The following is a 25489-nucleotide window of genomic DNA, read 5'->3' as shown; positions in this document are numbered from 1 at the left end:
CAAAGCTGGGGTCCGGCTTGCTGCTCTAAAGCCAATAAAATACAAAGGCAAGGTGGATTCAAAGGAAAGTTTATTTCAGAGGCTGGCAACTGCGGCGAGCAGGGGAGAGCAGATTCGGGTCCAAAGCCAACTCCCTCCACTGATAATTAGTGGACAAGAGCTTTTAAAAGGGTGTTTCAGTCTCTATAAGGCAAAGGATATGGCTCCAAATACTATCTATAGCTCTTGAGAAGGAATTGAGACGGTCCCTGATTTTGCTTAATGGTTATACTAAACTATTATTATTTGGCCTCCTTTGACTCTTTTGCTTTGCTTCTGCATTTTCTCACTTTTCTGATTAAACTTATTCTTTGACCAAAGTTTTTTTCTATAAATGGAAGGCAAGTGGAGAACATGGGGGCGGAGAACCATGGAGTCCAGCTGTGTTTCACTATGGTAGTGTCCTCACTGATTTCCCCCAAATCTTTCACTACACACAAAAATATGTGTTAGGGTGCAGAGGAAATAATTCAGGGATGTGGCGGAATGACTGGGGTTGCTCAGTGTGCAGCATGAGCAGCACTGAGATGTTCCACAAAGCTGAGCTCATTCAGCAGAAGCAGGAGCTCAGGGCCCTGTGCTACTAAAAAATGTAAGCCACTCCTGGAGAGGTTAGGAGGGTGCAGGGCAAGGTGTCCACTGACATTTGGATACAAGGGTAGCTCAGGTGAGAGGTGATGCAAGCATGAACAGATGCCAAAGGTGAGGTTCTGGAGAGGAACAAGAGGTGTTGGGGAGGCAGAATGGGTTGCAGCTGAAGGCTGATTAGAAGAAGCAGAGTGTGGAGGGGCTGATATTTCCCAGGTCTCTGGTTTGTGGGACTTGATGCATGACAATTCTGTAGATAAAAATAGGGAAGAGAAGACAGAGTGTGTTTGGAAGTGAAGATGCCACTCATAACAGTTTGGGACACATTGAGCTCTTTATTAAGAATCAGGAGAGGGGTCTGGATTCAGAAACTGGAATCTTGAGACCCCACATAAGTTACTACATTTCCTAAGAGAACTCGAGATCATACTGTTTACATTTATGCTAGCATCCAGCTTGTCCTTTTGAAACTTCAGTTACTTAAAAGAAATATGAGAAGACGAAAGAAGAAATAGAGGAAATTTAAGGGAAAGACATATTTTTGGTTTAAGGAATTCAGGAGACGTCAGGAAGCAGGAAGACAGAAAGAACCTATGGAAGTTAGAATCAAGGAGGGGAGGAGACCTATTTCATTCTTTATGTGCTAAATCTTGCTCAGTGCTATAATCCCTTGTGAGAAATGCAGGGTATCTCAGCCTAGACCAGACCCTGAGATCTTGCATACATATTCCTCAGCCTCCCTTCCTAGAGCACATGGATACGGCTCACATGTGGTAAATGAATGTGAAGTGACACTCTGAACAGCTTCAACAGCACAAAGCCAGCCCCTGTCTACAGATGTGTCTCTGAGTGGATAGGGCTGGTGCTCGCCAGCTGCCTGTGGATCTGTGTTGGCTGACATAGTTCATCACGCTATGGCCCTATGGCAGCAGAGGAGGAAGAATGGAGACGTGAGTTTCTCCCACAGATGTGCAAACAGGATCACCAGTCCATCTAGGCACACTCCACCCTTCAAGGGCAGACTCAGGAAAAGGAGTTCATGAGATGGATTTCTCCCTGCAAATTAATTCTTGTTAATAAGTCAAGCATATTGGGAAGCCCTAAGGGTTGGATTTATTTGATCAAAGCAGTACTTCGTGAGCCTCATAAATAGTGTTCTTTCTTCTTATGTTGGAGTGAATAAATTGGAAGACGAGCAGAGAGAAGTTATTTTAACTTCTGAGTGTAGGACACACAAACTCACACATTTCTCCAAACATTACATTCCTCTCATATTAGTCAGCAATTACTGGCAAGTTAATTGGCTCTAGATCTCAACATTATCACTTCCTGTAGGAGGCTTAACATAGAGTTTGTCAATATTCTTGGCAATATATTATACACACAAGGATTTGAAGCAAAATGGAAAAAATTAGCTTTATTATACAAAATTTCCAATTTGAATAAATCTACCCAGCCACAAATGGAAAACCTAGAGACCCACAGTGTTGCCTGGAAGGTTAAGGAGGTAGAGGCAGCGTGTACATGTGTGTGCATGTGTGTGTGTGTGTGGTGCATGTGCATGTGAAGCCTGGGTGGTATGTTTGTGGTGTCTGGTGTATGTGTGTATATGTGTAGTATGTGTATATGGTGGTAAAACTTTCCTTTTCTATGAATTACAAAGACTGCAGGTAGAACCTATTTCCCCATGACATATTTTTCCCTTGGAGCAAAGACTGATGTAATTGAAGAGGTATATATATATATATGAAAAAAACTAGGCAAGAAAAATTAAAATCATTTTAAGTAAAATTTCAGAACTACTGAAAGTAAGGATTATAGCAAATATTTTTCTTTCTTTTGAGTATGTACTAGGATCTTAAGCAATTTTAAGCTAGTAAAAAGATCATAGTGTGGCTGTAGGAGCAATGCAAATGATTTTATATCTCCCTAGGATTTAATATCATTCAGGTGCCCAGGGAGATTAGGAGAAAAACAACAGAAATGAAATGTGGAGAAGGGACCCTCAAATTGTGGAGAATGATGGCTGCTAAATGACTGTGCCCTTTCCTCCAAATATAGATTCAACCAAAATTAACACATAAAGAAGCAGTGTGAGATGTTTTGAGTTACCTGGACATTTTTGAAAATGAGTATTTTAAGAATAATTGTTAAATTGAAATATTGAATTGGGAGATATGTCTTTTAGATTCAATTCTACCTGTGACCAAGCTACATGAAAAAGTATTAATACACAAAAGCAACCAATAAGGCCCACACTTGTATCTTTAATACATTTTAACATTAAGTGTCTATTTTTCTATGTAGGAGCTTAAATGAGATACTTCTCCTAACTTCTTTTAATTCAGAGGGTAACATACATTCTACACATTATATGGTATTTTTTCTTAACAAGATATTATCTTCTGGGAGTTCTTATTGTGGCTCAGTGGGTTAAGAACCCAACTAGTATCCATGAGGATTAGGGTTCAATCCCTGGCCCTGTTCAGTGGGTTAAGGATCCTGGTGTTGCTGTGAGCTATGGTGTAGGCCGGCAGCTGTAGCTCCAATTCAACCCCTCGCCTGGTATAAGTCTCAGATAAGGCTCAGATCCGGCTTTGCCGTGGCTGTGGTGTAGGCCAGAAGCTGTAGCTCCTAATTCAACCCCAAGCCTGGGAACTTCCACACACTGCAGGTGTGGTCATAAAAAGGAAAAAAAAAAAAAAAAAGATATTTTCTTTTAAGAAGTTATGCTCTTGTCCTGAAACTTGATGAAGAACCAAAGAACCATTAAAACAAATAGAACCTGCTGGTGTAATCTAGGAAGCAGAATTATAGCATGTAAAAGAACTTGTTGGCCCTGGGCCAGGTAGTTTTGAATCCTGGCTCTGCCATTTTCTTTCCATGAGACACTGATCAATCACCTATAACAAGGGGATAATTAAACCTCTCTTACTGGGTGACAGAACTCAATAACTAAACGAAGGAAAATTATCTGGAAGTTAGTCTATGCTTAATAATATTAGGATTTTGGACTAATATATCCTTTTTTTTTGATAAAGAAAACGGAATTAAGAAATCTATGCCAGTGAGTGTTAGAGGCTGGCCTAACTCCCAGACTTAACTAGACCCCAAGGAAGAATGTTTCTTTCTGACATCACATCACAACCATGGCAAAGTGAATACGCCTTCAAGTCAAAGATCAAATTCTCCATGATCACTGAAAACTTAAAATATGCCTGATCTTACATTTCCAAAGTAAACAGACTATGTGGTATGACTTCCTCTCCTTTCAAAGTGGCACATTTTTTCCTCAAACAGTTTCTACAAATTATGTATGATAATGAAGTAAGTGCCACAGCAGAAGAGTATAGCCTTTATAATGATCTGAGACAGAGAGTCTCCAAAGAAATGTTCTGGGGAAAAGGACATGGGGGGCAACTGGCTGATTCTCAGGCCAGGGCTGTGGAAATCTGTCCTTTCAGAACAATAGTACTCTGAGCAAGGGGGTCCTCTTTGCACATTTGTAGTCACCTGCTGGGAATTGAAATAAAATTAGGTCTCACCTAAATTGGATTTTTTCCCAATACATTAGTATTTGCACAATCTTGTCAGTGCTTGGTAGCTTGCTAATTAGTTGATAGGATGACTTCAGTGATAGTAATAGAATGGTTAAATCATGTTTTACTGCTGTTGAATTGACCTATAACAAGCCAATCAAAGGGTACTTCTTGCATGTTTGTTCAATTTTTTTTTTTCTGATGGAAACATTAGACAAACTTAATCCACAACTAGAAGTTGGTATTACAATGACTTTTTCACTAATCCAAGGAAATAGTAATTTTAAAAAATACACTATTTTTTTAAAAAATTTCGCTTTTTTAAGGCCACACCTGTGGCATATGGAAGTTCCCAAGCTAGGGGTTGAGTCCAGAGCTACAGCTGTTGGCCTTCTCCACAGCCACAGCAAAGCTGGATCCAAGCTGCATCTGTGGCCTTCACCACAGCTCACCACAATGCTGGATCCCCGGCACACTGAGCAAGGCCAGGGATCGAATGCAAATCCTCATGGATACCAATCAGGTTCCTTTCCTCTGTGCCACAAGGGAATGTTTTGATACAATTGTTGTTTTTCTGATTCACTTATACTGAAGTAGTGGCCAAGAATGGTTTGTTTCTTTAAAAAGGAATAGAAGAAACAACCCTTTAGTGAATTAACGTAAGAGAAGGATAATTCATTCTCAAGAATTATCAAGAATTAAGTAGCCAGACTGAGATTGAAAGTATTCAACTGCCTAAGGCTCTTTTGCCATTGTGTTAGACAAAGCTTCAAATATTTCCAGAAATTGAAAAAAAAAAAACTGAGCTGGAATTAAGCAGACTAACTTCTGGAAGTTGGAGCCAGATAGTCTCAGCTACATCTCTGGATTGTTTGACTGCAGCTACAGCAGATACTCCTGGTTTTCTTTTATCTGTGGACCTCACACTCCTGCTTTATACCAGCCCACGAAGGATCTCCAGTTGGTCCTAGCAGAATCCTTATTAAATAGATGAACTTAATCCTTTTTAAATCTGCTTATTTTTTAGACATCTGTCATGTCACTGTATAATTTACTTGCAATAAAATTTGGAGACATTCATTTTCCATTTTTTGTTGGTTTGAGAAAACAGAGCCATGTTTTTTTGGTAATGATTACTCAAATGTACAGGAAGAAAAAACATAGATTTAATGCAAATCCATCTATCTCTGAACTACTTCTGTGAGTATACATGTACACAGCAAAGCTATCACCATCACATAAGGATTTTATCTTTCACAATCTAGTTCACCTAAAAATGAGGTATGCTCACAATTTCTCATCTTAAAGAAATGATTTGTTTAAAGAATAGTTTCAAGTTTACCATTTTATACAGATTTAACCACTCATTTAGTATAGAGGTGAAGTACATACATCTCTTCAGTTCTATTTACAGTTCACTAAGGCCAACAATGACGAACATAGTGGCATCGAGTTAAACTGACTAAAGAACTATGCCCCTATAAAAATAATGGGAGCAATGTTAAAATTTTACAACTGCAAAAACTTTTCCCCCAGGGAACATATATTTAAATCAACATACAATATCACTGCACTTCAAGTGGAGTGGCTGAAATCATGAAGTCATCCCTGAAAATCCAATAGCAATATGCTGAAGAGAGTTTCTAGGAAAGGCCCATAATCCATCTGTCAAATCTCATTTCGAGGAAACTGATGTTATGAGGTTGTGAGATTCCGCCTCCTCAGACTTGGTCAGGATCTCAGCTGTCACAGCCTTATCCTCCATCCATGCCAAAGGGAAACATTACCAGCGCAAATGGTGGAGTAGACGATGTGCAGACACAGACCACAGTAGAGAGAAGAACGAGGGCCTCGGGCCAAGGGCTCCCTTGGCCTCTGTGCTCCTCCACTGGTGTGCTTCTACTGATTGGCTTTCTTTTCTGAGGAGAAAGCTATGAAAAACATCAGAAAATGTTTCAGATTAAAAATTAAAAATTCATTTCTCTTCCCCTGGCTTAGGGCTAACATAAACTTCGTGGCTGGCAAGAAAAGAAATATTTCACTCATGAGCCCCCACAAGTTTACACTGAGAAATCAAGAGGCAGCAAATGGAGAGTTATTATTTTCAGAATTGACATAGGCTTAGCATTTTGTGAAATCACTCGTGGCCTAGTTCTAATCATGCCTGAAGAAGAATGTTCTATACTACTTTCCATTCTTGTTGGCATTTTGATGGCTTGGGCATTTGCTTACAAAAGTAAGTCATATGTTATTATTCAGTTCAGTACTCACCCCACAGAGGGCTAACTGCAAATAAACTACTTTAAAAATATGGTACTGGATGCCTTAGTGCCAAAGCCATAGAAAAGATCACAGTTTCTAAGATGTGATCATATATCAGGGAAGCCAATATGAAAAATTCAGAATATTTTAATAGGAGGAAGATAGAATGCCACAAATAAGTATCACAGGGAAGACAAAATCAAAGTCTACTCATAGTCACAGGAAAAAGAATCATAAATGCCAGGAAGTAAGGGGTTTTCCTTATTCATGATAACAATTTAGTATATGTTAAGCATTTTATACCTCCTGCCCTGCATTTGGTATTTCAAAGATATGCTAAATTAACATTCTAGTAATAGGAACAATATAAATTACTTTTCCAGCCTTAAAAAGTATTCTTCTGAGAACTGTGGCCATTACATTAAAAAGATATTTACCAGAAACCATAAAAACTCCTAGAGGAAAACATAGGCAGAACTTTTTTTGACATAAATTGTAGCTGTATTTTTTTGGATTTACCTCCTAAAGCTAAGGAAACAAATGCAAAAATAAACAAATGGGACCTAATCAAACTTAAAAGCTTTTGTGGAGTTTCTGATGTGGTACAGTGGTTTAAGAATCTGACTGCAGTGGCTCAGGTCACTGCAGAGGTGCAGGTTCAATCCCTGGCCCAGAAAGTTCTTAATGCCATGGATGCAGCCATTACAAAAAAAAAAAAAAAAAAAAAAAGCTTTTGCACTGCAAAGGAAACCACTGACAAAATGAAAAGACAACCTAAATTCCGCCATTAGATGAATGGATAATACAGAAGAGGTTTATACACACACACACACACACACACACACACACACAATGGAATACTACTTAGCCATAAAAAAGAATGAAATTGTTCCACTGTGCCATTTGCAACAACATGGATGAACTTAGAGGGTATTATGCTTAGTGAAATAAGTCAGAGAAAGGAAAATATTCTATGATATCACTTATATGTGGAATGTAAAAAATAAACTAGTGAATATAACAACAACAAAAAGAAACAGACTCTTGGAGTTCACTCTCAAAAAATAAATTAAATTAAAAAAAGCAAAAAAAAAAAAAAAGAGTTCCTGTCGTGGCTCAGCAGAAATAAATCTGACTAGCATCCATAAGGACACAGGTTTGATCCCTGGCCTCAACTTAGTGGGTTAAGGATCCGCTGTTGCTGCGAGCTGTGGTGTAGGTTCGAAGGCACGGTTTGGATCCCATGTTGCTGTGGCTCTGGTGTAGGCCGGTGGCTACAGCTTCAATTCAACCTCTAGCCTGGGAACCTCCATGTGCCATGGGCGTGGCCCTAAAAAAAAAGAAAAAAGTAAATTAAAAAAGGAAAAAAACAGATTCTCAGACATAGAGAAGAAACTAGTGGTTACCAGTGGGGAAGGGGAAGGGGGAAGGGGAAGGATAAGGGTAGGGGATTAAGTGATACAAACTACTATGTATAAAATAAATGTTACAGAGGTTTATTGTATAGCACAGGGAATATAGCCAATATTTTTATAACTATAAATAGAGTATAACCTTTAAACTGTGAGTCTCTATGTTGTGTATCTGAAACATATAATGTTAAATCAACTATATATCAATTGAAAATGCCTTTTTTAAAGTTATATTAAATATAGCAATATCATACTTTCTTGGAAATGATATCTACATTTTCTATAGGAACCTAGCCATTTAACATTCTTAACATATTTGTACTATTTTTGAAATTACATGCAATTTATGGCACCAAATTATAATTGATATGTATGTATGTTTCTGAATTTTTGGAATATTTTTAAGACAGAATTTATATGATTATGCACTAAATTGGACAAAATTAAGAAATATAGGTAGAATGTATTTACATGGGACTATGATAACTTTATAATAATTTTTAAAAGTCTGGAATCATTCCTTAATTTGATTAAAAAGCTTTTACATGTAAAAAAAAAAAAAAGATACCTGATATGGTGAGAACATAAATTTGGACCCAGAAGCATAATCCCAGTGGTCTAATCAATCCTGAAGTTTAGAATTAATCCACTGATGGCACCTATCCTTAGGTATCTTAGGAAAACATTGGGGAAAATTAGTTCCTGTGTAGTTTTTACTGTACTCTTGCGAAATAGGTACAGAGGCAAGAGTTGTTACTATCCCCGTGTTTTAGATGGATAGAGGCTGTGGCCCATGAGGTGATCCACAGCAGCATGGAAGTCTGAACAAAGGCAAAGAGAGGTTCTCAGTTCCTTGAAAGGAAGGCAGTGAAGGTGGAAAGAGACTTCTGTCATGAGACTTGGCTCCACAGTTCTGAGGGCAGACAAGAGAAATGCCACAAGGGAACATGGGTCATCCCAGTGCTAGAAAGCCTTGGCTTTGCCTTATTTGTTGGTGAGAAATTCCACCCACTAATTGTGTGCCTGACTATTTAATAATGGTGTCAGTTACACTCTAGGCTTCTGTGGTCACAAAATTGCTGGTTAAGTAGCCTGATGCCAAAGTGATCTGAACAGGACCCTGAAATCTTGGTGGCCGAGGCCATGTCTGTGGCTACTCCACATCAAGGATTAGCTGAATCTGAAGTACAGTTGGTACTAAGAGGGGAGGGGGACTAGGGCAGCAGAGAGGTTTTAAAAGGATTGCAGGGACTCTACTCTCTATACACCTGCTAACCTCTGAGAATGGCACGAACAGTAAGGAAACCTGGGTTACTAAATGTTCTTCCCATTTGAGATGCAACTATATAATATACACTTTGCTTTCCTTCCCTATGGATTTTTATCTTTCATTTAAAAAAATTACTACAGTTCAGTTTACCTGGTAGGATTGTGACTAGTCTAGATTTATTGTGGGTATTTTTCTCTTCTAAGCTCTATCTATCTGCCTTTCTACACAGACCGTTAATTCGAATGTTTAGTCTTTGCTTATAAACTCAATGTTTGTGAAGGAATATATTTACTCATCTGTATTTTCATATGTTCCTGAAATGTAAATGTACCCTTGCAGTTTATTTAATATTTCCTTAGCAAAATCACTTAGTTTACTGATAGGCTGAATTTTAGAGTATTGAAGGTGAGGTGGCACTTCTTCTGTAATTCTTCTCTAACAATCTAGAAACAGGCTAAAATCATCTAAGTTTCAATTAATCTTCTCTCTTAACCACTACCAGTGGTTAATGTTCACAGGGGCAAGTCTATTAACCACTGGTAAGATAATTTAAAAAGTAGGGTTTCTTATAAAAGAAAAATATTATTCATACTTTATTCATCTGTATTCAAAATTATAAAAAGTATGGTCTCTTAAGTTTCTCCTATTTCTTATATTTCTTAAGTAGTTTTTAATGTTTTACACTGGTTCCTTTATCTCTTCATCACTATAAGGAACTGGGGAAAAAAAATCCAACTAATCCAAGCCATTTACCAATATAAAATCATCTGCAACGTATAAAATATAAAGGCAGTTATAAAAAGACACATACACTGAGAAATAAAGATTCTGGCTTTCAGCACAGGACTGTTAGAATGTATTTAAATCCAAAAGTGCTTATTACATTTTACTTAATGTAGAACATGGGGTGTTCCATATTGCCTAGTGGTTACAACGTGGGCTTTGGAGCTAGAGAGGGCTTGTTTGTATCCTAGCCAATAACTAGCCATGGGGATTGGATAAGTTACATTTTCTCCCTGCTCCTGGGTTTCCACACTTACAAAACGAGAAGAAATAAATATAAAGCACCTAAAAATAGTTTCTGGCACACAGTTAGTGTTATGGGGTTAATCTTGTTCCCTCCAAAGATATGTTGAAGGACTTGCCCCTGTGAACATGTCCTTATTTGGGAATGGGGACTTTGAAGACTTAATCAGGTTAATATGAGGTTACTCTTGATTAGCCTAATCCAATATGTCCAGTGTCCTTATAATAAGAGGAGTATTTAGACACAGATGGACACAGAGGAAAGATGACCATGTGAAGTTAGAGGCAGAGATTGGAATTATGCTGCCAGGGCCAAGGAACACCTGAGCCTGCCATAGACTGAAAGAGGCAAGGAAGGACCCTCCCCTAGAGGCTGTGAAGGGAGAACGACCCTGCCAACACCTTGATTTTGGACTCCTAGCCTCCAGGGCTGTGAGAGCATAAGGTTTTTGCTGTTTTAAAGCCCCTAGTTTGTGGTATACTCTGTTATGGTAGCCCTAGGAAACAAAATCAGTCAGTGTTCAGTTAACTAGTTGTTCTTAGGCATTGGTAAAGGCCAGTTAAAATAGCTGGGCTTTTATTTTTTATACTGTAAAGAAATAATGTCTGCTCACAACACGCTTTCATATACCTACATTTCATGCTGTTCCAAGTGGGTAACAATTGAGCTTCAGCTCATTAGACAAAGTTCAACTCCGCCCCACATGAAAAGTTTGGAAGTTATGGAAGTGACTGCATACAATACAGTCAGAAAGCATAGCCTTTTGACATTTCACAAAGGAGAAAGGAAACAACATGCTTTCAAGGTTATACTGACTCTACTGTGCCATAATTGTTTTGGAAACATGGAACTCATTTTGCATCCCATTCTGATAACAGATAAAATGAGATTAAAATGTTCTTCATAAAACTACATGTTTAAACAGAAACTGTAACCCATTAACATCTGTGGACTGCAATGTAGAAAAATGCCATTATTTAATGCTATGCAGAGGGAAAGTCAAGTAATTCTCAAAGCCTTGAAAACCTTTATTTAAATCTTTAGTTTTGAAAGAAATTTGATTTTCAATGTGTCCCCCAAACACTCTAAAATAATGGCAGATGGTAACTGAGAGCAAGGCTGAAAATTAGTTGACCTGAAGACTATTCCATGTGGTACTCAGTAGCTACTGACCTTAATCCTCGGCCAGGGCCAGGGAGTTCTTCCCTGTGTCCCCACTGTTCAGAAGACCCTGGTCTGGCCCTCCTCCAGCCAGACCTCCTCACTGTGTGAGCCTGCCTTCCTTTGGAACAAGCTCCTGGCAACCACACGCAGATCCCTAAATTCTCTGCCATGTGAATGTTTCCAGGCCCCATGTGGTCCTCTTCCATAGGCTGGAAGCCAAGGGTGCTGTTTGCAGTGGGGTGACGAGGAATATAGACGAAGTTGGGATGTGCCAGCTGGGCTGTCCTCTGTGTCCACTGTGTTCTGGCCCAGAACTGGTTGGAATTTGAGCATTCTAAATTTGACCCTAGCCTCCAAGGTGTATTTATCAATAGGAGGATAGACTATCCTTTAATAGCTTCTAAGCTTGATTCATAACATTTAACTATTTATACATAAATTATGTAGCTTTCCTTGTATGCTTGCCCCAGACCTTGGGGATGTCAGAGGAGGATCAGTGGTGTCACAGAAATTTAGTTGCCAATTACACATCCACAGTACCTTTTAAAAATCACAAGTCTACCTACTGCTCTAGAAACATTTCACACATAGACATCAGAGCCATTATTTCAGGTTAGATTATAATAAGAAAAATAATTATAAAGGAAGATACTAGGATAAAAATATCCTACATATATTGAGGTCAGAAAAATAAATTTGTCAGGAGTCAAAGGAAATTCATAGAAAGTGAGAACTAGGACAATCTATAAAGCACATGTACAAATTAATATTAATTTAAATTTACACATTTTAAGGATACATTTCATTTATACATAAATAAAATATTTCCTATATATAAAATAATCAACAAGGATCTACTGCATAGCACAAGAAACTAAACTCAATATTTTGTAATCACCTATAAAGGAAAAGAATCTGAAAAAGAAAAAAAAAATCTATATATTTAAATTCCCCAAGCCTCAATTTCCTAATCTGTAAAGGGTTTGATAATAAAACCTACTTTATAGCATTGCTGTGAAGATCAAAAAAGAATGTTTTAAAAATATTTAAGTTGCTACCTAATAGAGGTTTATTTTTTATTGTAATTTTTCTTCTGTAGACACTCTCACACAATAGTTTATATATCCCAAAGCTCTATATTTCTTCCCAAGTATACAAAAATCAGTAGGTTTCAATAATTTTTACATATTATTTAGTTTATGAAGGCCATCACAATTCATTTCTATTTTACATAATCATTATTTCTATTACATTGATCCAGGAAGAATGCAATAGCAATATATAAATGGCTTTATGATGTTACTGAATTCTCTACTGCACAGTTGTATTTTCCAGTGATTAAATTCCAATTCAGGAGAAAATATCTTTAATATTCATTCCAGACCAATAGAATAATAAAATGGAAAATTATAATTGGGTGGCAATTATAATTTGGTGAGCTATTAAACAATGATGGATTTCTAAAACAAAGGCATTATGCAACAATCATGGTCAATAGTATGCCTTTCTATTAAAAACTCTCCATTATGATTGGAACCCAAGAACTTCATTAAAACTAATTATTATATTAGTAACAGAAAGAAAAAAAGAAAGCCCTACAGTTTTCTGATAAACACCTAGACATTTTATTATAGAGTTCTCACTTTTTATCTTTTTTCTCCAAATGCTGCTGTGTACAGTGCCACTCCCAGTGCTGCTATGAAAAGCTGTCCAGGTTGTGCACTGCACAACTGTAGGAGGCTCCATTTACAACTACCATGAAAAGCCTCTTGAACTTGTGAAGTTCACAGCCTGAAAAACTACATGTGGTATCCCTGGCTCCTTACTTTCACTCTGCAATGGACTCCTTGTACTGAAAATGAGAATTTTGTGATCTCAGATCTGAACTAAATGAGATAACATTTCAAGTATGGCCTGAAATTGAAATACGGTTCATGTTCAGGTTTTTAGATAGATTCCAATATTTCAAAATTAACAACTTAAGAGTAACAGGTGTGTGTCATATGGGATTTTAAACATGCAGCAGACATTGCTCACTTTGATTATAGGTGATGAGAACAGAATTGAGATTATGAATATAGCCCAGTTTATCCAGCCCACACCTGGTGGCCTCATGAGACCAGAAGAATAAGCAGTAGAGAGTATAGCAGATTCTGGAAAGAAAGAGGAGAATGGAAAACCAAAGAAAAATAAATGAGTGCTCTTAGTTGTGAGTACTTCGTAGGTGACTTTTTAGGTTTTCCCGGCATACTTAGAGAAGAGCGCTGGGGGCATCTCTGGCCTGAACTTGGAGTCTGACATTTGGTCATTAGGGAATACAGCTCTGAGCCTTTGGTTTCCTCTGTCTGTCTGCCAGTGACATTTAAAACATCTGTCTAGCAAACTCAACCTAGGTTGGTGGATGTGCATCTGTCCTTTGTAGTAGAATCACAGAGCTTTGTTGCTGTTGTTGTTATAATACAGCTCTGCTGGGGTTAGAAATGGAAGTTGTCATTTCTAACCCCAGATGGAATACTGACTCTGAGACTGAACAGGAACAGAAGCCAGAATTGAGATCCATGCATTTCTGCATTCCAACATTTTCTTTTTTAAAGGAGTGCAATTTAACCCCAGGTGCATCACATTACAGTTGTGTATGCAACACAACTTTATAGTAGGTCCTCCCTGAGTACCAGTGAGTGGATGTTGAGTAAACATCCCCAAAAGATCCCATTAAAATGTAAACATGAAAGAATGCTCAATACAGCTGTGGTCTTACCATTTGCCTTGTGCTGCACATCTGGCGGAAATTGGTCAGGAGCATACCACCGATAGTCTGGCTGTGTGGAACAATAAAAAGTTATTATAGCAATATGGGCTTCAAACAAAACATAGTGGCGTGTTAAAAATATAACTATACTATGTTGTTTTTGTTATGCAGGCAACACGAAAGTAGTTTCTATCCAAACCTGTTGCCAGTCTTGTCCACCTCTTTTACTTCTCTTATCACTCTTACATCTCCCTACCTCCCTCCTAAATCCACTCTGTATTTGGTCAGAATTTCTACTACTTTGGGATTATGGCTTTTTTTTTTTTTTTTTTTTTTTGGATACAGATGTGTTTTGGATATATGTGCAGAAGTATAAACACTTTTGTAAAACTTACTATAGCCTGTAAATTAAACAATTTATTATCAACAAACACTTTTTTAAAAAAAACCCTCACACAGGAGGCAATGGGGTGACTACGACAAAAAGGTACACGTTTAATGTCTTCCGGTGGCTCAAGGAAGAAATCTAGGTCATTAAGTGAGGACATGGCTTATAGAGGCTCATGATAATAAAGCAGAGAAAATCTTTTCCTCTGTATTGTGCCTCTGCAGAAACTATTCTAAATTGCTCAGATAGTTTAGACTAGAGAGGCAATGTGAAGAGAGGGCAGACTGGGATTTTTCTCTTGGGATTTTCTCTTAGATTTACACCAATTAGAACAGCTAGATATTGAACATCAGGGAACATGTCAAACAAACCGCATTGAGATAAATCATAAGCAATAGACCTGAATTTCTAAATACAGTTTGAGGGCCAGAATCTTTGCATTTAACCACTTGGAACAGAGCAATCTCAGCTTTGCCTACCCAAGAGGTGGGTCTGTATTCATGATCCAGATGCTTATCCCTGTCTCCGACCCCTTCTTAAGACACAGAGAATATAGACTTTTTGTTCTATTATTCAATTACCTTCTGAAAATAACTTAGGGAAAATTTCTCTGACAACAAGCCAATAGGGAGCATTTTACAGGGCTGCCATACCACTGAAAGTAGCCTAAAAGTTCAATTATCTGACAAGACACTAAGAAATTCTGCACTTGTATAGTCTGACCCCACTTTACCCTCACTCAGACACCTAGGCTCTTGGCTCCCTTTGGTCCATGAAAAATCTAAAAGAGGAAATGAGATCACCTCTGTTTTTCATCTCCTCGTTTATTTTTAGATGTATCAAATAACACATAGGATAAGTGACATGAGCCTCAGTTTTATATTCCAGGACAGTTGCCAAAGGAAGGTGAATATACCATAATTTTACAAAAACTATAGCACCAGCTTTAATTCAGGCTTAGAAATAAGTATGGAACATGAAATATGCTTTTAAAATGAACTCCAGGAATTTTTCTAAGTTCTATCATTATACCGAGATTTTGTTTAGCTGGTTGAAAATGTGGCCATTATACATGACTTGGAATATATTTTCAAATACAGACCTTTATCTGGTGATAATTTTATATGATCTGGACTACCTTATCTCTTGTAATGGATAGAAAAAGTTTGATGAGCTTTTTTATAGTAGGTGAATTTCTGCCTTCTTTCCATAAATGACATTTTGAAGAAAATAGTCATTTTTACTTCTAGATAAACTTGGTTTTAATAGTTAACTCTTCACAAGAGTATTTCCATAGTTCCCCAATCTGAAGACACTATCTCCTTAGTAAATTTCTATCTCTTTATGTTTCCTATGATATTAATTTACATCTACATTCTGAAAAAAAATCTAAGAAATGATATTTGCATTTGGAGATTGCCAGAAATGTTTCTGGTGTACAGTAAAAAGTAAGCAAACAGGTAAAGGAAAAAAGAAAATGGAGGAGGGAGAGCAGACAGAAGTAACAACAACACAAAAAGAACCAAATTCTCAGCTGTGTGCAGTGTCACATCAGGGTCAAATAAGAGATGCTCATTAAATTCTGACATCCTTCCGCCACCCAAAGAGCCGTTATCTCCTCCCTTGGGAAAACGCCTTTGCACCACACTCAAATACAAAAGTATGAGCAGTTTAGGCAACAAAGAGCAACACGCACTCCTTTAGACCTCTGCTGGAAAAATTTCAGATTCTTTGCATAGTTACAAATGCAGTTAATAATAACTACATGGGAGGTGGTTGTCTGAGCCAATCCAAGATGCCGAAAACTGCATAATATATTTCCTGTATAAAGATTCTGTCTGTGTAGGCAAAATAGAGAGTAGAGACAAGCATCCAGATCATGGGAGAGGGTGGGTGGAATACCACTACAGAGAAGGAAAAGGAGGGTGCTTTGGCTCTGACTTATTCAGGTTGACTGTTTCAATCAATTTTACTCATAAATAATTGCTCTACTGTTCACTTCATTTTGCCTGGGTAGACATGAGAGAAACTTAAGTGGGTCACTTTTTCTTGGATCCTTTAAGAATATCCTTTCAATTGGAAAATGTCAAAAACTATTTTGCACAAATGTAGCAATATTCATAGTAGTTCAATATAAGTTTAAAACTGAAAATAGCATCTTCCAGATTGCTTTGTTATATTCACTTTGTTCTTCTTTATTCATAGAAATGTCCTTTAGGTAGAGTCAAGTATGTTATTTAAAAAGACTCATGTGTTATATGTTCATTCAAGTAATTTTAGCTGAATTTTATACCTTTCAGCTATTTTATTTATATCTATATATCCTGTGGATATAGTGTCTCAAAGATAACTGTAATGTACATTGGCCACTGTAACTCTGAAAATTAGAGGCTGAGATCAATAGAGGTTTTTTTATGTCGACAGTATTATGTGCCAAAATTCCAAAGGCAGACATAATTTCTACCAAAAGAGAATATTAGCACTTATTAGAGATATAAATGCTTATTTGTTGGAATAAGAGCTCTTACTTACTGGGTGCTTTTGTAGATCCTGCACAGCCCCAGGACCTGTTGGTACACATGGATCCCGCAGATGGAAATTCCAGCCGCAATTACAGGTTGGGAAATACATCTGAGGAGAACAATACTGTTGGTTCACTGAAAGTGGGTGAAATTGGGGAGCCATGCCGACACTTGCTTTATACAACCACAAGGTTTGGTTTAAATCTTAAGGTTTGTCCTAAATCTGGCATAATCCTAATTCAAGATAGAAGGCCTGTCAATGCAGACTCTGGACTGATACAGAACATGTTCAAAGGACAAATTTTACTTCAGATGAAACTGCAGCTATTTTTCCATGTTAAATAAATGAGAAATGCTTGAAATGTATGTAGAGTTAACTTTATGTTTCTGAGTTCTTCACAGAGGGTCCCTGCTTAAGAAGAAACAGCCATTAAGCCTTAAAATATTTTCTTAAACTCCAGCCAGAGACTCCTATGATATAACTAAAGTCCAGAGAGGAAATTAGGAATAAGAAAAATAATATCCATTCCTTAAAGCTACTGGAGAATTAATGAGATAGAATGCTTCAATGCCCAAGAAGACACTCTACTTTCTAAAAGAAGGCACAAGTCTTTGAAGTAGCATTCCACTCTAAATTGTGTAAGCCACTGCAAGAAATACCAAAGAAATGTATTTCTCAGGTGTTTGTGGGTCTATGAAGGAACCTTCATTTGAATGGAAACACACCGAGGCTTGTGCTACTGTAAAAACATGTCTGTAAAGTATGTGTGTTTCATGAGTGTTAGGGTTGAGAGGCCTTGAAGGTATTAAGCATTATCTCTTCACTGACCTTTCAGTCAACAATGAAAAACACAGATTTTTCTAGGTCATCTGTAGCAGAGTTTGAATATGTCTTTAATTTGGACCACAAGGAACTGCCGTTCTTGGGAATAAATGTGTGGGTAAAACAAAGTTGGAAATTTTAACGTGTTAAGGGTGCTGCTGAATTTAAATAAAGATCAACATACCTGTTTTAACTGCCTTTCTAGTTTTTCTTTCTCCATCTTACAAGCTTTTATCTGTGGAAAAAATAAAGGCATTTGTATATCAGAAAGAACTCAAATGTCCTAAAGCTACTCTTGACCCAGCTGGCAGTGATCTGCTCAGAAGTGATGCATTGATAACAGCAATGCTGACGAAAATAGTTGAGTTTTGGATTTTCCACACATGCATTGGTTCTATCTTGAAATTCCCAAATGAAGTTTGGAAAGTTGGGATAATTTAAAATTGTTCCAATTTGTTGAAGTCATTATAATTCTCAGTTTTAGGTTGATATATTTAGCTCTCTCTATAAATATAGATACAGCTATGGATATAAAAACATCTTCTATTGTTTGTTGAATGTAATTGGAATTGGTCATTATACATTCAAAGGCTTAAATAAATTTTAAGAAGTTTTAGAAGCTGTTTATGCACTTAATATATGCCAGACACTGATCAGTGCTTTACACTTAATAACTCACATTCAAACTCCAATGTGATATTTAATGTTATTATTCCTATTTTACAGATGAGGTCACTGAGGCATGAGATGCCTAGTAACCTGTTCAAAGTCACAGTTATACTTTATGCTTCTATTTTTTTTTTTTTTTTGCTTTTTTTGGGGGAGGGGGTGCACCTGTAGCATATGGAAGTTACCAGGCTAGGGGTCAAATCGGCGCTACAGCTGTAGGCCTACACCACAGCCATAGCAACTTGGGATCCTAGCCATGTCTGTGACCTATGCCAGATCCTTAACCCAGTGAGTGAGGCCAGGGATTGAACCCGCATCCTCCTGGATCCTACTCAGGGTCGTTAACTGCTGAGCCATGAAGGGAACTTCCTATGCTTCTCACTATTAAAGGCCAACCTCATCCAGAAGAGCCACTTATCCTGGGTTCCCCCAACATCTGACACACCTAGGGAAAGCTGGTTTTCCTGGACTCAAGTCATGCTACTTTCTTCCCTATACCCAATGTTCCACATCCCTATATAGCATGGTCAAATGTCTCCTACTGAATGACACCTTTCCAACGCCCATCTATCAGAATTATTCCTTCCTTCCTGGTCCTTTCATATAGCATTTTATACTTACCATGACTTTTTATAGCCTAATGTGTACTATGTACAGTCAATTCTCATGATTCACAGTAGTTATGTTCCATAAAGTCACCGTGAACACTGAAGCAGCAAGTACTGAACCACTGCTCCCAGGGAAATGCAGGTTTAGGTTCCTACCAGCTTCTGGTCATATCATTTTTGTTAACAAATCAATACATAATCTTGTGTTATGTGTGTTTCTGTTAAAGATACCTTATTTAATGTATATTATAGACCCACGATCACTGAACTCATGGCCAACAGCACTATAGTAATCCCTGATTGAACCTATCTGACACATCTTTTCTCTGTAAGGCACCTCACAGTCTTCCTGTGCTTAGGAACACTGACCAACAACACTTCAGCACTAAGCCTGGAGTGCCCCTTAAAAAATGGAATCAGAGTCCCATTGTGGCTTAGCAATAATGAATCTGACTAGCATCCATGAAGACTCAGGTTCAATCCCTGGCCTTGTTCAATGGGTTAAGGATCCAGTGTTGCTGTGAGTAGTGGTGTAGGTTGCAGACATAGCTTGGATCTGGAGTTGCTGTGGCTGTGGCGTAGGCTGGCAGCTACAGCTCCGATTGGATCCCTAGCCTGGGAACTTCCATATGTCACAGGTATGGCCCTAAAAAAACCAACCCCCCCCCATGAAATCACCAACAAAAAGCATAAAAATATGAAAAATGTGGCACTAAATAGATCATGAAAAGGAACTTCTTGCAGTATGAGAGCTAAAACAAGGAGACAGCATCATCTTGTTGGACCTCCACTGGGAACAAGTGTGTGAGGAAAGTGAAGTTTTTTGCTGCTCTCTGCAAATTTGCAAATGACCTTGAAGGTGGCACGAGCATTGATTTGGTGTGACAAGAATATTTTAGTGAGTAGACAAATTCACAGAAATGGAATCTGCATTGCCATTGCCATAGACTAGATATGTCCCCCACAATATATGAGTCTTATAGTAGCACAGATCACTTAAATTCCCTCACAGCATATAGCAGAATGCCTTGCAGAAAGAAAGCATCAAAATTATGAGGAACTGAATGTAGCAGGCTAATTATAATGAAGCATTAAAACTTCCCCTTCCAAGAGACTATGAAATACCTATGAGCCATGGCTTGCGTGAGATGTTTTTATATAGATTTTTTTTTTAACTTAATCCTGAGAACAACTTTGTGAATTATGAGGTAGGTATCATTACTCTATTTTACAGATGAATGTACTGAGAGAGGCTAAGCAACTTACTTTGAGACAGAGGTTTCAGAGTTATTAGAAACAACTTTGTCATTTTACAGATGAAGAAAAGGAAGCAGAGAAAATTTGAATATTTGCTCAAGGTTCTCACCTATTGTTAAAGCAAGCATGAACACTGGGCTCTCATCCTTGAATTCTTCCTAAGTATCTCTCTCCACACTGACTATTTTACCGGTGATTGTCTTAAAACATCCTCAGTGATAGGAGGGATAAACTCTGGTATACAAGCAACTAATACCAGCAATATAATACCAACTAATACCTTTTATCTGACCTAAAATTTCCTTTTTGGTCAAATGGCCAATTTGGACCTCAAGTAATATGCTATTCAAAAGGTAAAGCTGATTCGATAATATAATGGCATTTAATTGGTTGTTAATTCATTTAACATAGACTTTTAAGCTATCTGTTACTTATCTTGAATTCTATCATCCTTTAACCTGAAGAAATGAGACTTCTGAAGAACAGATGCTTGTACTAACATTATAAGGAAAATTTTGATAGTTTTAACATATCATAAGCATGGTTATATCATACTATAGACAATACATTTATTTTGTTGATAACATAAAATCACAGATGACACGGGAACAAAAATAACTATGGATTATAGTCTATAATTTAAGTAGATGGCTGTGTGTTTCTGGTTGTACTAGAACTTCTATAATGGCAGGAACATTGCCAATTCAGACAAATATTTATAATGAATCTGAATTTAACATAGCAGAATGAATAAAATTAAAATATGGCAGGAAGTAAAATAATTTGTGCAGTGACAACTTAAAAGAAATTAAGGCTGCTTTGCATATAAAGACCTAAAGTTGAGACAGTAATTTCTTTGTTGAGAGCAATCAGAACATTTTCTTACCCATTGCTGTAGAAAGTAGATTGTATGAATTATTTTCAGAAAAAGTGTCTTTATTATAGTTTTACCACTATCTTATTCCTTCTAATTTTTTAGAAAGGAAGTGGTTCTGTCAAATAATTTTCCGTATAAAACTAGGGATTTCAAGTTACTCCTTAAAAAAGATTTCAAAGAAGAAATTAAATTTAATTCACAGTCTACTTTGTATTAGGAAAGAGAGGATGACAAATAGTTTAAATTCGCTTCTAAGACTAAGAATTTTGAAGCTAAAGAGCTGTCACAGCCATGTCCCACAGCGATTTCCTATTTATTGAAAAGCACAGCATAATTTTGCAAATTGAAATTTGTGTTTTATTTTCTTTACTCAAGCCAAAACTGAGTTAGCTACATTTTCCTCATTAACAGCAATATTTACCCACCATGGCAACTTCTTGAGCTTACTTTTAATAAATTCTATTACTCTTAATTTTAGTATACTTACATTTAATACTCTATTCTAATAAACTGGCTAACACTCTCTGGCTTCCTTGAGAGTGCTCCACTTACATTAAATCTGGGAACCTATTGAACAAAATTCTTGGTTTCACTAATGACATTTAGCAATATGTTATGTTTTTGGAAGCCAGGAACATTCTAACATAGTCCTTCAAAGAAAATGACAAGTTTAGAAACAATTTCACTGTACTGGAGTGTTTTGGCTTTGAGTTTGAGTGCTAGGTAGTTCAATTCCTTTTCTAGCAAGATAAATATTATGAGAAAAAGATCAAAAGAATTGGATTTTATAAAAGACTTTGGAATCCAAGTTCTTGGTAACTTCTTAATATACTTAAGTTAAAAGGACTCTCCAGTCATTTTCATCTCTTTACAAGATGGTTTAAGAATGATTTCATTCCAGGTGCTAACCTCTTTCTCTCTCTCTCTCAAAAAAAAAAAAAAAAAAAAAAAAAAAAAATCCAGTGCCAATTAACAGAAGCCAAAAAGTCTATTTTTTTAAATTAAGAAAATAAAAATAAAATATACATGTTCTGGCAAAGATGATTTTGACCTATACCTGAGAATTCAGCTTGTTCAGCTGGGATTGAGAAGTTTGATTAATTTTCTGTAGTTCCACTTTTTCTTGATTAAGTCTTTCTCGGTCTGATCGCTCCTTTTTGAAGTCTTCTTCATATATTTGTACCTAAGAAATATTAACTTGCTGTTACTTTTAGCTTCCTTTTCTCTTAAGTAATTTAAATGAGTTCAGAAGAAGTGTTACCTGGGTTTGTCCAATCTGAGATACTCCTGTCCTGTTTTCATGAATATTTCTTCAAGGGGGGGACTCCACCTTGATACATATGGCTATAATTTTATTTTTTCACTTTGTCCAGGAGGGAAGTTTGCAATGTTTTCCTCCTTGAGCATGTATCAGGAATTCAGAAGTAAAATAATAACATGGATACTTTGAGAAAAAAATTCCCCTCACCTCTATTTCATGACACCTCACTCCACTCTCCCCTCCCCCTCCCCAGTGTTGTCACAGTTTTGGGCAAATCATCCGTCCTTAAAACAAGGCTTTGATGTATGAATACTGCTTGAAGTTCTTAAAGACAGTTTACTGACAATAGCTGTTAAGTGAAGCCACTAAATATCGGCATGCCCAAGTTTCTAAATATAACTTATAAGCTGAGCAGAAGATAGAAATGAAAGGCTCATATACATGGGAAAGCAGAGCATGTTTGTTGAAATATGTTCAACAGAGTTGCCCTTTATAAGCAATTGTGGGGGTGTATCATTAAAAAAGAAGTAATGCCTTTTGAGAGGGACTCCAAATATTCCGGAAAAGTAATCAAATCAGAACAAAACAAAACAAAAAAAACCCCCAGATTTAATTATTGTTGTTTTAATTGGCATAGTGTTGACTGATGGCCTGGAGACTAGAATGCAGAGTTATGAACACAATGAAGTTTAAGGAATGAGACAAAGGAATTCCTCTAAAACCAGATTTAAATTACAACTTACATGGGAACTCAGCAGCTAGATTTTGTCTATTAACATTAATGCACATTATACCATCATTGCTAACAGTGCAACAAATTTTAACTAAATGATTATCCAATTTAAGTCAATAATAACAAGACCAAATGTAATAGCCAAGAGAGGAAGAAATTAAACATTTTACCTGACCCTAGAGGCAGATTTTATATATATACTTATTAATTTTAAGGCTTTTATTTGGCAGAAGTGTTGCAAGGGAATTTACCCAGCCAAGCTGACCTTTTGCTCTGTTTTGTTTTTTGTTTTTTGATTGAGAGCTGAGGTTCAAATCCAGATGAGTTAAACCAAGGCTCTGTAAATAATTACCAGAGGCATTTGAAGTGGGAGAAGCCCATCTGATTAGAACAGAACACTCTATCAAACACAACACTGAGAGCGATGTCATCACTTAGGTGGCCAAGATTCTAGTTCAGTTTCTTTGTGAATTTAAATCCTTTAGGGTTTTATGCAGCATTGGTGATATAATGATTGTAGGTGTTCAATTAGAAATGTACACAGTTAAAATGCGAATGTAAAAAGTAAGCAAAAGAGCCACACAAAAACTAAGGAAATTGATTCTGGTCTACTCCTGGGGATTATGAAAAAAAGAAAACCTGCCATTGTTTGTATCGAATATGAACTAAACCATTACTGTAAAGAGCATGTGTAAGCAGGCACACCATGTTTAAGAGCAATTTTCTGGCATGTGGTATATGTTACGTGAGAGCATTGAAGATGACTCAAGTGTTTGAATGTAAGCAGTACTTTTTTCAGAGGAATCCTGGCTAGTGCCAATGGTACTTTAGGGGTTGAGAATTTGGCAGAGATTTGATGTTCTGACTATAACCTTATTCTCTCCATGGATTTATTTAAGCTATATATTTGATCCTGAGTGTAATGAAGCAGATTATTCAAATGGGGTTGATAGAAGAAAAAAAATCAACTTTAAATCAAATGCTCTGAATTTTTTAGATTTATAGATTACTTCCTATGAAGTAATAATAAAGTGAGTAACAACAATATCACAATTGCTCAATACTTCCATGTATTGCATCATGAATCCTTGTAACTGGAACTTGATCAGAGCAAAACAGCCAAGTCATACCCAGGGACATCAGAAAATAGTACTTTCCAAGTTTTGTTATATGACACCCTCTCCCTCACTGCTAATGTATTACTGACAATGTATGCTTCAGAGACTGGAATTTTTATATTTTCTGTATTTATCTATATCACCATGAGTTGTTCTAGCCCTTTACCTACATTAGCTTATTTAAGCTCTCTTAGGAAAAGAGATGTGATATGATGGGTGGTCCCTAAGCTAAGCTAGCTCCAGCTGGCTGAACTAAATTTAGACTCAAGTATGTTCTATCTCCACAACCCTATGCTGTTGACATGTGCAGAAGTGTAGAGAGAACATCCCTTACTCTTGCTGTGCACTTGGCAACAGTCAGTGAAGCTGGGTGAGTGGGAAAGAGGAAGCCATTGTGCATCAATAAATTCCTAGGCTGTACCAACAGTATGTAAGGGTAGATGAACAAATCTGGCTCTTCAGTCATCAGAGCAGAGTATTCCCTTGAAAACTGCCCTCACTGTTCAAAAGCCTGGAGGCCTGTAGCTACTGAATAACAGCCCAGCTACTACCATTTTCTGAAAAGGTCCAGAGTTTGGGTTAATAGCATCTTCAAAATAAATTGTGTCTACATGAGACTCTCTAGACTCAGTGCTAATAGAATCTCACCAAAAGGTTAATTAGATTGCCCCTCTTTTAAGTGTGTGATCTTGGGCAAGCCACTTAACCCAACTGAAACTCAATTTTCTCATTTATAAAGTGTGAGAGTTGGGCTAGTTGATCTATATTTTTCCATCAAGCTTTAAAATTAGGTAATTCTCATTAAAACACATGAAAAAATCTTCGGCACATTTTGAATAGCAGGACTGCTAGAAATGTCGAAAACAGCATGAACAACGGACCTAAATTCACCGCACAATCATGCCACTTTCAAATTCTCACCTGCTGTTTGAGAACTTCCATTTCTGTTTTCATCTCCTCATGGCTGCACTCCATTTCACACTTCCCCAAACAGTCTTCAGGAGACGAAGAACTTTCTAATTTCAAGGCATCCTGAAGAGCCTATGTTATAAGATAAGCACATTGTTGACCTAAGTGTTTCCACTTCATATGAATTTCTCTACAATTGTTACACTAATATCAAATGTACTCATAAGGTAGAATTTCACTTTTATTTATTTATTTATTTTGTCTTTTTGCTATT

The 25489-nt window shown here is 37.0% G+C and overlaps 1 protein-coding gene across 2 annotated transcripts in view; it reads right to left on the bottom strand.

Annotated features, from left to right (window-relative positions):
• Nucleotides 5314-25489, bottom strand: part of TNIP3 (TNFAIP3 interacting protein 3) — a 98476-nt gene continuing 78300 nt past the window's right edge. The window contains exons 9-14 of one of the 2 annotated variants that reach the window (XM_013998200.2): nt 25228-25347; nt 22252-22377; nt 17968-18018; nt 16971-17069; nt 14060-14120; nt 5314-6097 (exon numbers count right to left, since the gene is read on the bottom strand). In XM_013998200.2, the coding sequence (XP_013853654.1) occupies nt 6066-6097; nt 14060-14120; nt 16971-17069; nt 17968-18018; nt 22252-22377; nt 25228-25347 (489 nt within the window). In that variant the 3' untranslated portion in view covers nt 5314-6065. Of the gene's footprint in view, nt 6098-14059; nt 14121-16970; nt 17070-17967; nt 18019-22251; nt 25348-25489 lie in introns of both variants that reach the window. The other variant, XR_002346816.1, reaches the window with a different exon arrangement.

The sequence above is a fragment of the Sus scrofa genome, chromosome 8, assembly GCF_000003025.6.
Source record: "Sus scrofa isolate TJ Tabasco breed Duroc chromosome 8, Sscrofa11.1, whole genome shotgun sequence".
NCBI lineage: Eukaryota > Metazoa > Chordata > Mammalia > Artiodactyla > Suidae > Sus > Sus scrofa.
The sequence above is the reverse complement of the archived record's forward strand: the minus strand, read 5'-3'. Positions and strand labels throughout refer to the sequence as shown.